Raw genomic sequence first — 18,842 nt, 5'->3', positions numbered from 1 at the left:
GCTTAAAATGTTTCCCCACTTTAAATGATCCCTTACAACATAACAGAATCAAGATTTATTTAGAAACGCAATTAGAACGGGTTAACGGAGGCAGCATAGACATCATATAGTAAAGACATGCACATTATGGACGCAACCCGTTGTAACGCCATTTTCGCGATACCGCCAATTTGGCCGTGAACGGAAGTTGGCGGTATAATGAGAGTAGACTGTATTACCTTTTTTTTTTGCCTATTCAGATCGTTGAATAAATTGATTCAAAGAAAACTAGAAAAGCTCTCAGAGAGTGCAGACCTCCACCAAGGCAGATCAGCCCCCCCCCCCCCAATCACCACCAAAATTTAATCATTTGTTCCTTGTGCCAGTATCAACATTTCCTGAAAATTTCATCAAAATCTGTCCATAACTTTTTGAGTTATCTTGCTAAATAACCAACAAACAAACCCTGATGAAAACATAACCTCCGCCGTTCCTTGGTGGAGGTAACAAACAAATAAACCAGCCCTGGCAAAAACATAACCTCCTTGGCGGAGGTAATAATTGATAGATTGAGCGATTACAAAAATAATCGATAGCTGTAGCTCTAAGTTCATTACCACTGCCCTTGTTAATATTTTAAGTTGCTAAAAATTTAAAAACAAGCCTGATAATTTAGCAGTTAGAGTGCAAGCACAACAATCCCAGCTCGTCTTACTGTATTTGCTCTGAACTTGCTTGTTTCACCAGAACTTCTCAAACAGTTGTCTTCTCACTAATCTTTGGTCTGGTCTGGGCTTTATGAAACAGCTTTGATAATGTTTCTTTTTTTCTGTCTACGCAGGCAACGATGAATGCTCGACCGCAGAGGATCCTGGACTCTGGATCTCTCACCCAGTCAGCCCCTGCAAGCCCCACCAGCAAGGGCACGCACATCCACCAAGCTGGGTGAGCAAGACGGTGTCACACGAAAGTCTTATTTAGAATTTAGGAACACAGCTCATGCAGCAGCCTTCCTTCTAGCAAAACAGAAAAAAAAAAAAAACATGTCATAAAGTACAAACAAAATAGTGGGCGTTAGTGCTCAGTTTTGTGAAAATTGTGCTGTTTCCAGGGTGAGCGCCTTAAGGTGCATCATCTATTTTTCAAGAATTTTGACAAGTTTCCCTGGCTGGCTCAAAGCTGGGAACAAATTGTAGTTAGTAATGGGGATTCATTCAAACCAAGAACATGAGTTAAAGGAGACAGAACTCAAAATGATAAAGAATAAATAAAGGAGACAGAACTCGCTGAATCCAAAACATTAGATTTTATTTATTAGAACGAACTCAGAGAGCACAAACCTGCACCGAGACAATGAAATTCTCCACAACAACATTCCATCTTCAGAAAAGAGCTGCATTCTGGAAGACAGTGGTCCAAAGATACCTTAGTTGATAACTGAAAAAAATGTGTGAACATAATCTTTTTTGAATATCTGTATAAGAAGATTTGAGACACGTAGATGTAATCAACCATAGCTTCAGTTTACACTCTCTTAGTCAGTACTGTTTTGTGTGATTTGTGGCTTCTTGTTGATTATTGTTTGCATTAATTGTGGAAAAATTTCAATAGAGACTGAATGAAACTGATGGAACTGAACTGAAAACATGATATCTCAGGAATGACTTAACACTATATCCTATTGAGACCCAACAATGCATTTATTTTAGAGATCCAAAGCTTTACTTAAAAAAAAAAAAAAAACACCCCAAAAAAATGCTGTCCAGTAAAAAAAAAAAAAAAAAAAAGGGTCTGAAAACTGTTGCATTATGCTGTTTCCAATCACAACAATTATTTAATGCACAAAAGCCAAAACTTTTACTTTCCTGGGTCTCAGGACGGTATTGCAAATTTTGGTACAAACGTTCACTTGGAATTTAGAATTAAATAAAACTATTTTGGTCAAAATCACTGTGACATCAGCTAATGTATTTTAATGAATAGAACACACTAGGAAATCCGAGGGCAAATAATTTCCTAAGTGACACAAGCAGTCACTTGGACTCAAGGATGGACTGATTAGATGTAAGTGGTCAGAGGTCAAAGGTCAGTCTCCAGTTGTAGGTTCTTTATAACTGAGAGAACTGCATGTTTATAACAGTGGGAGCAGACATGTCAGATCGAACTCAAGGCAAACTCTTCGACTTGTAAAGATCACACATTTTATGGCACTAGTCCAGGGCTCTGCAACCTTTATTATCAGTCAGAGCCATTTTGCCCCCTCTTCCACCAAAAAAACAATAGTCTGGAGCCGCAAAAAATAACAGAGCTTATAAACTTTCAAAAGTTTTAAGCTTTTTTTTACATTTTAGCTGTTACAACCACTGAATACAACAAACAGAAGTGCAGTGTGGAATGGATTCTGGAGTATGATTACTCTAAAAGTACACAGTAAAAGTAGTTCATAGTATTTGTGCTAATAGTATTTGAAGTATTAATACCAAATATACCAAATTCATGAGGTACTTTTTGGAAATCATAATTTTATTAATATTTAAATTTGGTCTTAAAGCCTATTTCAGATGAAAACAAACACTTTTGTAGCTTGGAAGGGAATCTGGAGTATGATTACTCCAAAGTACACAGTAAAAGTATTTCATAGTATTTATGCTAATAGTATATGAAGGACTAATGCCAAAAATACTAAATTCATGAGGTACTTATTGGAAAAATTAATTTTATTCATCATTGAATTTAGTCTTAAAGCCTATTTCAGATGAAAAAACAAACTTTTGAAGCTTGGAAGGGATTTTTGAGTATGATTACTCCAAAAGTACACAGTAAAAGTAGTTCATAGTATTTGTGCTAATAGTATACAGGGGTTGGACAAAATAATGGGAACACCTTAAAAAATCAACAAAATATAATTTAATATGGTGTAGGTCCGCCTTTTGCAGCAATTACAGCCTCAATTCTCCGAGGTATTGATTCATACAACTTGTGAATTGTTTCCAAAGGAATTTTAAGCCATTCTTCAGTTAGAATACCCTCCAACTCTTTTAGAGACGATGGCGGTGGAAATCGACGTCTTCCTTGAATCTCTAAAACTGGCCATAAATGCTCAATAATGTTGAGGTCTGGGGACTGTGTCGGCCATACGAGATGCTCAACTTCATTAGAATGTTCCTCATGCCATTCTTGAACAATTCTAGCTGTATGGATTGGGGCATTATCATCTTGAGGTGAAGGTGTTTCCATTATTTTGTCCAACCCCTGTATGAAGTACTAATACCAAATACACCAAATTCATGTGGTACTTATTAGAAAAAACAATTTTATTCATCATTGAATTTAGTCTTAAAGCCTATTTCAGATGAAAAAACACACTTCTGTAGCTTGGAAGGGAATCTGTTGTAGGATTACCCCAAAAGTACACAGTACTCATACTCATACAGTCGCTCTATGAAAAGTATCACTCTTTATGGAAATGATTCTCTTCCAAACTCAACACTGCCTCCACTGTTCCCAGTTGTACTGCTCCATGTTCTCCATCTGGGTTCACATCCGCAAGCTCCCGAAAAACGGACAGAATTACGTGAGTGAATATACAAAGGACGGACAGAACCCTCTGTCTGTCTGTGTCTTTAACGTAGCGCAGAAATGAGCCCTTACTTTGGTGTTCCCGAAGGCACATTCGCTCCATGCAGCTCATCTACTGTAACTGTCGAATGAGTAGAGCACAAGAAAAATGCTAGCAGCTGGATTGACCATGCAGAGGAGAATGGTGGCTGGACTGACTGCAGTAAAGGGAGGAGCTACTATAAGGAGGATGAAGAGATGCATGAGGCTCCAGAGCCACAGGTTGACTACCCCTGGTCTAGATCTTAACAGTATACGTATATGTGATAAAAGAAGAAATCAGATGGAGTTTCCTTTTGATTATATTTTTTGTCATTTTGCCTCAAGTGCCAATTATGGGAATTTTTCCTGACCTTCACCTTTGATCTGGAATGGACAAAATGTAATCATCTGTAGTCTCTGTGAGGACTTCGCACATAAAAAGTCCTGAGAAATTGTCCAAATGGATGTTGGACTGTTAACAGACTGGCAAAGACTGTAAAAACATGTTGTCGTTTGGCTGCAGTTAAAATGGCCGAACGGTACATATGAATGAATGGGTTCTGAGTGATCGTACAAATGTTTCAGTGTCCTCCCATGTTCTTGCAGCGGGTCTCCTCCGATGCCCAGCACCAGCAGCTCCAGTCTGACCAATGAGGTGCCCAAACCCCCGGCCAGAGAGCAGCCGCCCACGCGCCCACCGTACACCCCCACACTGGGAGGACAGCCACCTCACTCCCACCAGTTCCCCCGGTCTCGCAAAATGTTTGACAAGGGCCCAGAGCAGGTAAACCCAGACCCTACTGTATGCATGTGGGACATGAAAACACACACATTTATTCGACAGCGCTGTAAGGTGGTCCCTCTGTGACTAAGTTGTGAATCCTCTTTATACGGCTTCTTCCCACTCCCACTTTTCACTGAAAAATTTAGTTTGATCATGTTGATTGGTTCTTTGTTATCTGATGATTCTATGTGCTCCAAATAAACCTAAACTAACTTAACTCTCTGTGTAACATCATGTTCAGGCAACTGAAGATGGGGACGAGCCGGGGGGTCACAGGAACTACATCAGTCCCGCCCTACAGACGGGCCTGTGTGATTGGAGCGCCAAATATTTTGCTCAGCCTGTCATGAAGGTAATGTCCTGGACTCAACATTTCTTCTCAGTCACAGCTTGATGCACATTCTGCAGAAGCTGCTGCTGCTGCTTCAGAACTGTAGGAAATACTGTTTCATAGGATCACATCACATGCAGAGGCTTTTAATTTGAAACAATGGACTCAAGTGGAGAAATGTGACAACACCAGTGTGATGAAAGAACACATACAGATAGATTTAACAAACATCAGAGCATTCATTAAAGGTGCGGGAGACTTTCGTGACCAATTTTTCATCAAATCTGTCAAACCTCAGTCATATCCTCAGTATCATGAATCTGTTCGTCTGTCTGTCATTACTCACCTGAATCTCTTGCATTGCAGTGAACAGTTTCTTAGTTCCATCCACCAGAAACAAACCATGTGTTTACAAACAGAGTCGGGAGGGAACTCAGGCATCTTCGGAATTTTAATCATAATAATAATAATGGATTAGATTTAAATAGCGCTTTTTTTGGTCACTCAAAGCACTTTACATTATTGACCCATTATTCATTCACTCACACATTCTCACTCTGGTGGTGGTAAACTACATTTGTATCCACAGCTGCCCTGGGGCAGACTGACAGAAGCGTGGCTGCCAGTTTGCACCTACGGCCCCTCCACCACCGAACATTCACACTCATTCGTACACCAGTGTGAGTGACACTGGAGGCAAGGAGGGTGAGGTGTCTTGCCCAAGGACACAACAGACTGACAAGGACAGAGCGGGATTTGAACCGCCAACCCTTTGGTTATTGGATAACCACTCTACCATCTGAGCCACGGCTGCCCCCAGTTTTGTCGCAAAGTGCGTTGTAGGAAACGCCGGTTCGTGCAGCCACCTGACAGCAGCAGCTGCTACAGACACGACGCAGAAACGGCAGGAGCTTTCTTCCCTCTATGCATATTCCTGCAGCTGTTTCCACATTTCAGCCGTTTCCGTGTTGTGTTTGTTTCATCCATACAGTATCATATGGTTGCGCTGCCACTGTCAGGTGGCTGCACGGACCTCCCTTTCCCACCGTGCACATCGCGACCAAATTCCAAAGACGTCTGAGTTCCCTCCCGACTCTGTTTGTAAACAAATGGTTTGTTTCTGGTGGATGGCACTAAGAAACTGTTCACTGTAATGCAGGAATTTCGGGTGAGTAATCACAGAAAGACTTACAGATTTGTGATACTGAGGATATGACTGAGGTTTGATGGATTTTATAAAAAAATTGGTCTCGAAAGTCTCCTGCCCCTTTAATGAATAATAATAATAATAATAATGATGGATTAGATTTATGTAGTGCTTTTCTATGAACGCATACAGTGGATCTGTTATTATTATTAAAATTATATCAGTGTCAGAAATAAAGTACTATTAACTATGTTTTAGCTGTGCATTACATTTGTCAAGTTTTTAGCTTCTTTTAGTTTCTGAATCTAGAAGCTGCATAGTGACATGATGGGTAGAACTTATGCTTACAGCTGCAGGTTTCCTCCACACCCTCTGGTTTCCCCCACCATCAAAAACAGATACACACGGGTTCAGTCTTTCCCTTGAGCAAGGTACCAGTGACAATCGGAGTTGGTCCCTGAGTGCTAGGTTCTGATGATAACAGTTCATGCTAATGCTACGTGCTGTGGGTATTAAGATGGGTAAAATGCGGAGACCAAATTTAAAATGTTCTTTAACCATGATCTTAAAGCTTCATCAAAGTTGTCAGTTAACACTGTAAAGTACTTCTGTCTTTTACTGTACAAGCCCTCCTCTAAAAACTAGTGTGCTCGCTAGTGCTGTAAAAGTTTGTTCATTTCATTGAACCTGATCAGTAGTAGATTAACATTTTGGTCACTTGATTTCTCAAGTAACAGCTGAACTCGTTTTAGAAGTTACATGAATTATGGCAGCAGTGAAAGACAGAGTGATAAGGAGCCGTGTCATGGCTGCAGAACAGGTGGAGCAGAAAATAACAGAACTTCAAATGTTTTACTGTCATATTGGATGAGATTTTTTTTAATCCAAGCCAAAAAGGCAAATACATTAATTTAAATGTTTTAAAGCAACACATTTATGAATTTAAAAAAGTAAAATAAAAATATACCTAGTATAATAAAAATGATTGTCATGTACTTTAGGTACACTTAAGTCCACCCCTGCAACTGAAAGAAGAGGAAGAAGAGGAAACCCTGTGCATGTCAGTCAGACTGTGTGGTATCTATGTGGGGTATCTTGTTTTTGCACTGAACTATATCCCACAGTGTTTTGTTTTGTAATGATTATATGTAAATATTATTTTATTTTATAAACATAGAGCTCGCCTGGTGCTTTAATGAAACATAGGTTACATATTGTAGCATTAAAAAGAAAGATCAGGAAATTCTTCTCTTTAAATCAGTTATTTCAGAATCAAATGTTAATTTATTATTCATTTCATTTATTATTTATTTCTCTGCAAGACATCAATTTCTTGTACATCACCTTAAAGTGGTTGCTAAGCAACAAAGAAGTGCTTTAACAACAGGTAATTTTCCATTTTCCCCTTATATGTTTAAGTGAAGTGTTGTGTTGTAGGTGTACATTTATCATTATGAATGTTCCAGTGGCTTTGAGGGGGACAGGGCCATGTGAGGACATGAACTCTATGGATGAATGAGTGAAGATAAGGAAGGCCTGTGGAAAACTGCAGTATAGGGACCAGTCACAGGGTGACAATGTGCCTGCAGCTTGAACAAGATGGAACTGTTGAGTAATTGAGCTCTGTGAGGTCAAGTAAGTAACATCCTCCTGAGTATAATTTAAGATTCAAAGATGTGTTTTTACAGTGCACACTGCAGATATTTGGAATATTAGATCAAGCTTTCATCTGTTTAAACACCCAAAGACACCATCCCTTTCCACAGAAAAAAGGGGATGAAACACAGAACGTCAGCACATTTTGAGGTTAATCGAACAAGAGGGGGATTCTTTTAAGAGGCAACATCAAGGTGAAAGAGAGAAGAAAGTTAGTGGAGTAAAAGAAACGTTAGGGAGAGCGTATTAGAAATGTGTGCATGCATGAGAGACAAAGGGCCTGATTTACTAAGATCACAAATAACGGGCACGAACGTACTTGCTCGCTCTAAAAAAGGTACGTGCTATTGATTTGCGTCACTGTGATCAACTCAGATTTCCTGCGCAAACGACAACAGGTCAAAGTCTTGGAGACCGCCCTATTTAAATGAGGATTTTGCGTGCGCTACTGGTTGTCGTCATGGAGACGGTCAGCTGTAAAAACTGCTCTGGGATACGCCAGCACTAATGTGAACAGTGACTGGAATGATCCAGATAAACGGAAATGTACCGGTGGAGGAGTTGAGTCATAGAAGGTACTGCATGACTCCTCCTGTGACTGGACCCAGATCATCCCCTGGTTCATCTAGAACAGGACTCTCAAACATGCGGTTCCAATGCGGCCCGTGGAATGAATTTACAAAGTACAAAAATTCCACAGTCAAGGCTGTGGAACTCATTTTAATTTAGGTTCCACATACAGACCAATATGATCTACAGTCAAATACCAGCATAATAACCTACGAAAAATGACTCCATATTTTCGTCTTGCTTTGATGTGAGAAAAATAATACTACATTATGCCTATAAATAATACATACTTCAACTTTTTTTTTCTTTGTTTTAGTGCAAAAATAAAATTAAATTATGGAAATCTTTACATTTACAAACTATTCTGAAACAATAAAATGTGAATAACCTGAACAAATATGAACAACCTGAAATGTCTAAAGAAAATTAAGCACAATTTTAACTATTTTCTGCCTGTTCCTCAGTGTTTAGTGTCTTTGTAGATCCGATCCATAATGCACATGTAGAAATGATAAATTGAGGATGAATATTGTTAAAATTGCAATACATTTTCTTAATTTTTTAAATTTAAAATTCAGTTTTTTTCAGGTTATTCACTTTTTTTTGGGGGGGGGGGGGGTAGTTTATAAAAGTAAGTATTTTCATAATTTAATTGGGTTTTTTTGCCCTAAAACAAAGACAAAAATTTGGAGTTGTCATTTATTTATAGGTTATTATGTTAATATTTTACTGGTCCAGCCCACTGGAGATCAAATTGGGCTGAATGTGGAACCTGAAAGAAAATGAGTTTGAGACCCCTGATCTAGAAGTCCTCTAATGGCATTGTGGGTAGGACATACGTCTGCATTATTTTTTCTTGGGTCATTCTATATATGTTGCTCTGATCAGAGCAGATTGATTCTCTGTGTTGCCTTCGGTTACGTCTATGCCCCGCCTCCTCGACACAACTGCAGACAGTTTTGGGTGAAGCTGTTCCAGTTCAAACCTGCCTTTAAGACGACATAAATATAGATGCAAAATCAGCCACCACTACCAGTTTCAGGACTGGTCAATCACATTCTGCTAAATAAATATTTGCATTTAGTCCTCCCAGTAATTTTGCACATTCTGTCAGAAACACCCATTTTGCATATTCATCAAGGCAGACATGCTAATGGGTTGCACAAGCTATTTTGCCCATTTCAGAGAAGCGGTACATCCTGTTAGTAGATACGCTTCATGTTTTTGTGTGCACAGTCAAGTTTGCACATATTTTTACATGTGCAAACCTTTTGTAGATCAGGCCCAAAGTGTCTGATACAGGAAGAGAGCTTAGTAAGAAGTAGATTTTAGCCAAAATATTTACAGCAGGAACACATTTTGGGACAAAAAGTAGAGTAAAGTTTACATGTATAAGATCTAATGAACAAGGTTCTAATAGTTTTGGATTTTTCATTATAGGTTAGTTTTATTTAGTTTTGACTTTTTTTTCTCTAATTCAGTTAGTTTTAATTCGTTTTTAGAGCAGGTTTGCTAGTTTTTATTAGTGTTTGTTATTTTCTAAATGCTTAGTTTTAGTTCAGTTTTAGTTTTTTTTCATATCTTTTATCTTCTTTGCCGTTGAATTCAAATAAATCCCAGACAGGACTCTGCTGCTTTCTCCCAGCTTTAGTCTGCATGTTTCCAGGTAGAGTGGGGGTGAAAAGACGACTGGAAACCACAAGTGACGAGAAGTGACGGACCCTTAAATATCGTATGGTGCCAGCAGCTAAAATTGCTTTAGGGAAATAAATCGATTTCATATCAATCCAACATTGACAAAGACGAAAACAAAGGGAATTTTATCGCTAATTTTTATACGCTTTAGTTACCTCTGCCAAGGAGGTTATGTTTTTGCCAGGGTTTGTTTGTTTGTTTGTTTGTTTGTCTGTCTGTTTGTTTGTCTGTCCGTTAGTGTGCAACATAACTCAAAAAGTTATGGACAGATTTGGATGAAATTTTCAGGGTTTGTGGGAAGTGGGATAAGGAAGAAATTATTAAATTTTGGTGGTGATCGGGGGTGGGGGGGGCCCACGGGGGGGGGGGGGGGGGGGGGGGGTCACTGATCAGCCTTGGCGGAGGTCTGCGCTCTCCGAGTGCTTCTAGTTAGTTTTGTAAACACACAATACAGTTTCAGTTAGTTATCATTTTTTTTCTTTTAATTCTAGTTTTTATTTATTTCAGTTAACGAAAATATTATTTCAATTCTAGTTTTTGTCATTTCGTTAGTTTTTGTTAACGATAATAACCTTGCTAATGAACTGATGAAAGTCAAATGTTTGAAACAGAGTGGACTCTGAGGGGCAGATAGAGGTGGAAAAGAGAGAGAAACAAGAAAGAAAAACAGGAGATCAAACTGTAAAGAGCATGATGCCACAATGGAGCGAATGACCAGAAGACTGAGCCAAAAGTGGCAACAAAAAAGGATAAAAAGCACAGAGATGATTAGATGCGAAGAGTAAAGAGTGAGCGTAGAGCAGGCAGACGAGGAGAGGGCTTCTGCCGTAGCGCAAATCAGAACGCTGTGTTGGCAAAATTTTGAGTGCTGCCATAAAACTCCACTCCATTACAAAGCCGGGTGGGTGGGAGTACGCCTCAAACTCTGCACACAGGTTATCATATCACTGTGTCAGCAGCACAACAGCAAAGTGTGTGTGTGTGTGTGTGTGTGTGTTCAGTTTTTAAGCGAGTGAGGAGCAAGGACATTGAAAAATCTTTTCATATGAATGAGATTGTGATTAAAAAGATGTCCACAGCAGCTAGAGTGTGTAAGAACGACAGAACCTCCAGAGGTTACACACACACACACACACACACACACACACACACAGCTGACAGGGACAAACATTCCAAATACTACATGATAAAATAGATATCGTTCACTTCCAGTGCTACTGATTAAAGCAGTGTTTTTCAACCTCAGGGTCAGGACCCCATGTGAGGTCGCCTGGAATTTAAATGGGGTCGCCTGAAATTTCTGGTACTGGATTGAAAAAAAAAAAACGAATATTAATAAGAATATATGGTGAGTTGACAGAGACAATCACAATACATAGTTTGTCCCAGTTTTGGCAGCGCAGGGGGACATGGGTTGGGTTCCTGGTGCAGTTCAAAGAAAATGTGAAATGGTTAGATTATGGAATCAAATTATTAAAATACCAGATAATCGAATAACCAAAAAAAGTATTTGGCTGGGGTGAGACAAGGTCCCCTTGGGCAGCAGAGGTCAGAGCTGTCTTTGCAGAAGCACAACTTCAATATGTATTTCACAGCAACCTTTCATGTAGCATTAATAAGATTAGAGCTAACCTAATGTCTGCTTTTAACGAAAAAAGGATGAATGGGATCCTGACTAAACCGAAGCTGTGGACATACATTCAATTAAAAAACACACACCACTCTACCTGGAAACATGGAGACTTAAGTTGGGAGAAAGCAGCAGAGTCCTGTCTGGGATTTATTTGAATACGACGGTGAAGAGGAGAAAAGATATAAAAAAAACTAAAACTAAACTAAAACTAAGCATTTAGAAAATAAAAACTAATAAAAACTAGCAAACCTGTTCTAAAAACAAATTCAAACTAACTGAATTAGAGAAAAAAAAGTCAGAACTAAATAAAACTAAACTAGAATGAAAAATCCAGAACTGGTATAACCTTGGTAGTTGTCGTATGTTGTCACGCAGTCATTCTTTGAAAAGTGCTGCTATTTCTGGAAGTTATTCTCTTCAAACCTTAACACTGCCTCCACGGTTCCCGGTGGTACTGCTGCGTATTCTCCTTTCTTTTTTTTTTTTCTTTTCTTTTATTCCTAACTTGTCTTGTCCCCCATCCTAACAGCAGATTGGTAATCTGGTTCCTTTTGGTGCTGAACAAATTTGCTTTGCCAGGGGGAACTTCATAAAGTATATGAAGCTCCCCCTGATATTCTACTGTGTTTATTATGAGTTTTGTTGAACCACATTTCAATGCTGGACCTGACATGGGGGGGGGGGGGGGGGGGGGGGGGGCAAGAAAGAAGAAAGTGGCGAAGACACTCACAAGAAAGTATCAACAATACAAACAGTACCAACCATGGTGATAATTATAATGGAAACAATAACTACAACCAGAACTGAGTACAACTGGGCAGAAGAGAGAGAAAAGAAACAAATAAACAAACAAAACTACAATAAAATAAAATACATAAGACCTATTAAATGATGAATATAAGAAAAGAAAGCATGAACAGAATATCATACACCACGTCCGCCTGCTCCATATGCTCCTGGAAAATGGACAGAAATACATACATAATGTACGCAGAGGACGGACAGAAGGCTCCGTCCATATCCGTCTGTGTCTTTAACGTTCAACATAAATAAGCCCTCACTGACCTTTACAGATTTAAGCCAATGCAAATGTCAGAGCACAGACCCACAACAAGACCAGTTCAGACTAATGCAACTAGATGGTATATGGTTTTCCTAATACTAACTCCCCTATACTTCTGTCACTTTTTTAGCTTACCGGCTGACAGGCTGTAAGCTATTATCGTCATGTGGTGTCCGGCGGTGGCGTTTGTTGTCTGTCATCCGTTACAAAACTTTCAATTGTCTTCTTCTCCGAAACTACAATTATTACTACAGTTATTCGCATCTTTTTTGTTTGGATAGTTTAGAAAAGTTAGTATTTTAATGATTTAATGGGATGCTAATCCAAAGACATGCACTGGTAGGTTATTTGGTTAATCTAAATTGCCCATAGGTGTGAATGTGAGAGTGATTGTTTGTCTCTATCAGTGGCGATTTCTCTCAGACTGCAAGGGAAGCCCGGCTTCCCCTAAAATTACGAAAATTAAATGGTTAAATATGTTCGGTTGTGTTGACATTTCATTGACTCCAAATGTGTTAGAACACGTTCATTTCACAGACGAGTTCGTTCAGAATCAGCTTTATCACAAACCAACAGACTGGATGTTGTTCACTTCTCCTCCGTTCCCGTGTCTGTGTTTTCTCCTCCATCTCTGCTCAGTGCATTTGTCCGTAGACTGTGTCCGTCTCTGGGCTTCAATGGGACTGAGTGGAACAGGTTTTTTCATTGCCTCAAAACTGGACGCTAATTGGATAAATGCCACGATGTTGTCCCGCCCCCGGATGCCAGGCATCTCTGGGGGTGAATGGAGCTGTGGGCGGAGCTCGGCCGGGCTGGACACCAGGGATTTCACATGCTGATTGGAGGATCGGTCAAAAGGCTGAATCCCGTTTGATTGACAGCTGTTTTCAGATCTGCTCCTTCACTGACACAGTTCAGTTTAATACCGTCACACATTCTGCTGTGAAATCAGAGAAACCACTACGAAATTACTCGTTCATTTCTTGCACTGTAAATAAAACACTCATTGTACTTCCTTGTTTCAATTTAACATAATTTCAACGTTTTCTTGTTTCAATTACGTAATTTAATAATTTCTTGTTCGAGTTTAATATCGTTTTGTAGATAGTTAAATCAGTCATACTGTTGGCTAGGTTGGAATGAACTAGCTATCTAGCAAGGTGCATATGATGGCAGACTGCTAATGTTGTCGACCTAATTTTGGCAAAGCCATTTGATAGTCTTCCTTATGAGGAGAAACTTTGAATTAAACAGCAGGGCAGATCAACACCTGACAAGACGCCTACTTGGTACGATAAGGTCACTGACCATTTTCTTAAAAAGGAACGGAGGGATGAATTTATGTTTAAATAACTTGACAAATTTTTTGATGTAAGCCGACAATGAGCGTCCCCTGTCTGAAAGACGAGCAGCCAACACTGGTCTCTATATGTGTCAGCCCTGTGATGAACTGGCAAAATGTGCAGGGTGTACCCCGCCTTCACCCATAAGGAGCTGGGATAGGCTCCAAGTGACCCACATGACCCTAGTGAGGATAAAACGGGTTCAGAAAATGAATGAATGAATGGGATGTTTTTGCACTAAAACAAAGACAAAAATTTGGAGTTGTCATTATTTATAGGTTATTATGTTATTATTTCACTGGTCCGGCCCACTGGAGATCAAATCGGGCTGAATGTGGCCCCTGAAAGAAAATGAGTGTGAGACCCCTGACTTTCACTTACATTTTAACCCACGTCAGGTTCTATTCACTTTCCTGTGGTGCATTTGGAGCTCCCTGGAGGTTTCATGCCAGTCCTTACACATGCACTTTTCACCTCAGAGTTTCATTATACAGTACATTAGCGGCTGACACAGTGTAGGACCACAGCTGTACGAGCCACAGTATCCGCCATTACACACTCACAGCCACACTCCCAGCTGTTGGAAAACCCTGATGTGACTTCTAAATCTGCCCCCGCTCAGGTTCCATCAGGACCCATAAACCTCACAATGACATTCGATGTGACATACATGCAAAGCGCACTCAGCTTACACATACTGCATCTATACACGCTTTGCACACTGATATTTATTTACAAGTATCCATACAGAGGTGTCAAAATGTTCACATGTCTTTTGTTTTTCCCTTTAAATCAGGGCTCTCAAACTCATGTTCTTTCAGGTTCCACATTCAGCCCGATTTGATCTCCAGTGGGCCGGACCAGTAAAATAATAACATAATAACCTATAAATAATGACAACTCCAAATTGTTGTCTTTGTTTTAGAGCAAAAAACCCCCATTTAATTATGAAAATACTTACTTTTATAAACTATCCAAACAAAAACAATGTGAATAACCTGAAAAAACTGAAACTTCTTAAGAAAAATCAGTGCAGTTTTAACAATATTCTGCCTCAACTTATCATTTCTCCATGTGCATTCTGGATCAGATCTACAAAGACACTAAACACTGAGGAACAGGCAGAAAATAGTTAAAATTGTGTTTAATTTTCTTTAGACATTTCAGGTTGTTCATATTTGTTCAGGTTATTCATGTTTTATTGTTACAGGATAGTTTGTAAATGTAAAGATTTTCATAATTTAATGTTATTTTTTGCACTAAAACAAAGACAAAAATTAGAAGTTGTCATTATTTATAGGCATAATGTAAGATTTTTTTTTTTTCACATCAAACCGAGAAGAAAATATGGAGCCACTATTTTTTGTAGGTTCTTCTGCTGTTATTATTTGACTGTAGATCATATTGGTCTGTATGTGGAACCTGAACTAACAAAAATTCGACAACCTTGACTGTGGAATTTTTGCACTTTGCAAATTCATCACACGGGCCAGATTGGAACCTTTGGTGGGCCGCATTTGGCCCCTGGGATGCATATTTGAGACCCCTGCTTTAAAGCAACATGCACAGACTGGAGACCTTACAGGAATATTTATTGCGTAGTAGTAGTGTGGTCACGTGCTTGTGGAGCTGGAGCTGTGTGTGACTGATTAACATTCAATGTGTGTAGGACGCCTCACTGTAGAAATGTGCTTAATAAGCACACACTCCTTCACTCTTACAGTCTGTTATTTACACTCTGCTCTTTATTTATTTACATGTCATATGCGTATAATAACAGTAAAGTAAAGTGTTTTAATTTCCAACTTTAATACTGTGAGCTGAAAAACTACCTATAATCATCTTTATATTACACTGTGTCATTAACTTTAGAAATGTTCTCTTAAATGTAGTCGACTGAAAACTGCACAAGGGCTATTTGGTTACATAAGACCTGATAAAGTTGAAGCTTTTAATATTCTCCCTCTGCTCGACAAATATAATCAGATGTGATTGTATTAATTCAACTTGACACCTTTTTTTTTTTTTTTTTCATTTTGTGACTAACCACATGAGCATCATCAAATTCAGCCTGCCATATTTTTTTTATGTTGTTGCTAAATTCTAAGTATGGGGAATATGATCTTGGTATAATGGAAAAAACTTATTCAGACCTTGGAATATTAAAGGTGCTGGAGACTTTTGTGACCAATTTTTCATCAAATCTGTCAAACCTCAGTCATATCCTCAGTATCATGAATCTGTAAGTCTGTGATTACTCACATGAATCTCTTGCATTACGGTGAACAGTTTCAAAGTGCCATCCACCATAAACAGTCCATATGTTTACAAAAAGAGTCGGGAGGAAACTTGGGCATCTTTGGAATTTTGTCGCGACGTGCGTTGTGGGATGCGAAGGCTCGCTCAGCCGCCTGACAGCGGCAGCTGGAACAGACACAATCGGAAACAGCAGGAACTTCCATCCTTCCTTCCTTCTATGTATATTCCTCCAGCCGTTTCCGCAAGTTTCCCACAATGCACATTACGACAAAATTCCGAAGATGCCCGAGTGACCTCACGGGTTTGTTCCAGATACAAGATATTGTTCTAAGCTACAGGTGGATAACATTGGAGGCTAATCGGAGTCATTTTGAATTTTTCATGAATTTTTGGAAATTGCTCAGTGATGACAGATAGGAAAATTGTAGATGTTGTGACCTTGCTGTGACCTTGAACTTTGGCCTACTTGGCCCAAAATTTAATGGGGTGATCCCAGTACCTAGGCCTATCTGTGGGGAAGATTTGGGAAAGATGGGTGGAAGAGTTTTCCCCTAAAGTTGCTAACAAACAAACAAACAAACAAAGCAATCCTGGCGGAGGTGATAACCTTCTCCATTTTCTGGCTTTGAGACTACCACTAGGACTAAGACTAGGCCTAAAACTGGAACCAGTGGCTGGATTAAACACTTCCATTATTTAGCACTTGACAGACCCTGTTTTTTGGGGGGTTTTTTTGCCTTTTATGGTCTTCATTTTATGATTTTTTTTCTAGGGGCCACATATTTAACCCAGTTTCCCACCTTACTGAAAAAATGAGAACATCAGGTAAATCTCTCTGTCCCTGTTCTCATTTTTTATTCACACTAACAGATACCAGAGGAGCATGACCTGGAGAGTCAGGTGAGGATGGAGCGGCAGTGGAGGTTCCTGAGAAACACCCGTGTGAGGAGGCAGAGCCGAAGCATCACACAAAGAGGTGAGTGAAACACACCTGCACTACCTACCGTTGGGTTTGCATATGTTCAGTACAAGCAGAGGCCACAAAGAGCCAAGATTTTTTTTTATGTTTTTGCTTTTGTGGCGTATTGCAATAGCATTTAGGCAGACAAAATCCACAAATGAAACCCAGATTGAAATTCTAAGATGGTTTTAAATAAAGTGTTCATTTGCAGTTACATTAATGGAAATTAGACTAAATCAGTTATCAAAGTGTCATCCCAGAGTTTAATCATATTGGCGTTTTACGACGCAGCATCTGGTCTCATAAAGAACAGCAAGTTTATTCATAGACTGCGTTTAATTTATAAGGCAATTGAAAATTACTATATAACATATGCACGGAACATCAAAATTCCATATCACGTCAGATAAGAGTGAAGAATACCTGAAAATGTCTTACATAGAAAAATAAATCTGTGCTGTTTGGAAAAATGAGCTGAAAATCTGTTTTTAGATAAAATGAGGCTTCCAGTAATAAATATTTTTATAGATGTTATAGCAGAGCAGTAAACGCACCTGTTCCCATTCTGTTCCTATTTTAACTCACATCATCTGCTCATTTGAATAAAACACTTTACAAACAGTAAATAAAACTCTGCTCAGTCCTAGTTTGTCCTCTTTCATGCTTGCACTGCTTGAAAAAAAACCAAACCAGGATGCAGTTTGCTGTCTAATAAGTCTAAATGATGAAATTATTACAGAAATCTCTCATTGGATTTGTTGTGAGACTGTCCCATTATCCTCAGAGTGATCATTAATTCAACAGCAACGCTCAGTAACGTACACAGTCTTTCCTCCTGATGAATGGAGCCCCAGTTCCAGAAAAGTGGGGGAATTTTCTAGATCACATTCGTTTGTGCGTTCTTGCTGCCTAGTCCTAGAAAACACAGAAAAGCCTTTGGTAGTGAATCCATTTTTACACAGCTTATCACAGACATAACTTTTTACATTTAAGAGAACGTCCCACCTTTCATAGACAGTGTAACGACAGGTCGCCGTTACATCTGTTGTTAATTAGTCTGTGTATTGAATGACAGCGACAGTAAAGGTTAATTCATGTATCACAGAAATATACACACGGTGTGTTTTAAGCTGAAATATTTATTGAATATCATTTGTGTTGTGGTACTGTGGTGGAGTTGGTCCGGCAGGTGGATGGTGATCCATTTGCGCTTTGGTCTTCTTCATGGTTCCGGCGCATATCACAAAGATAGCACGTATTAATTATGGAAGGTATAGCTGTTGTGATATGGCGAATAGAGACAGCGTACCAGTATTTATTCAGAATACTGGGGGAAAGGGGTTTCAGACGTCAACTTACCGTATGTGTGCCGCCGTTTCCGACATGGTGTTCGGCCAAAAGAATCCCCAGGGGGCTTGGGCACTATTTAAAGCAGGGATGTCAAACTCATTTTAGTTCAGGGGCCACATTCACCCCGTTACGATCTCAGGTGGGTCAGACCAGTGAAAGAACAACAATGAAAAAAGAAAAATGACACTATGATGTTTACATCTACAACGTTTCCTTAACTTGAAATGTCTTAAGAAAAACGTGCAAAAAGTGCAATTTTAACAATAGTCTGCCTCAGTTTATCAGTTTATTATTCACATGTGCATTACAACTTACATTACAATTACAAATACACAGAATATTTAACAACAAGCAGAATATTGGTAAAATTGCATTTACTTCTCTTAAGACATTTCAGGTTTTTCACATTTTTTTTGGTAAAATAACAGTTTTTAATATAAACATTTTCGTGTAATTTTACTTTTTTACGCT

General features: G+C 39.1%; 1 protein-coding gene across 4 annotated transcripts in view; it reads left to right on the top strand.

The window, feature by feature from the left end:
* Positions 1-18,842, top strand: part of rptor (regulatory associated protein of MTOR, complex 1) — a 435,324-nt gene that overhangs the window by 334,303 nt on the left and 82,179 nt on the right. For all 4 annotated transcript variants that reach the window (XM_030142949.1, XM_030142930.1, XM_030142940.1 and 1 more), the window contains exons 23-26: positions 821-924; positions 4,186-4,363; positions 4,605-4,715; positions 16,931-17,036. In XM_030142949.1, the coding sequence (XP_029998809.1) occupies positions 821-924; positions 4,186-4,363; positions 4,605-4,715; positions 16,931-17,036 (499 nt within the window). The remainder of the gene's footprint in view (positions 1-820; positions 925-4,185; positions 4,364-4,604; positions 4,716-16,930; positions 17,037-18,842) is intronic.

This window comes from Sphaeramia orbicularis, chromosome 1 (genome assembly GCF_902148855.1).
Source record: "Sphaeramia orbicularis chromosome 1, fSphaOr1.1, whole genome shotgun sequence".
Lineage (NCBI taxonomy): Eukaryota > Metazoa > Chordata > Actinopteri > Kurtiformes > Apogonidae > Sphaeramia > Sphaeramia orbicularis.
This window is presented reverse-complemented; position numbering and strand designations above follow the sequence as displayed.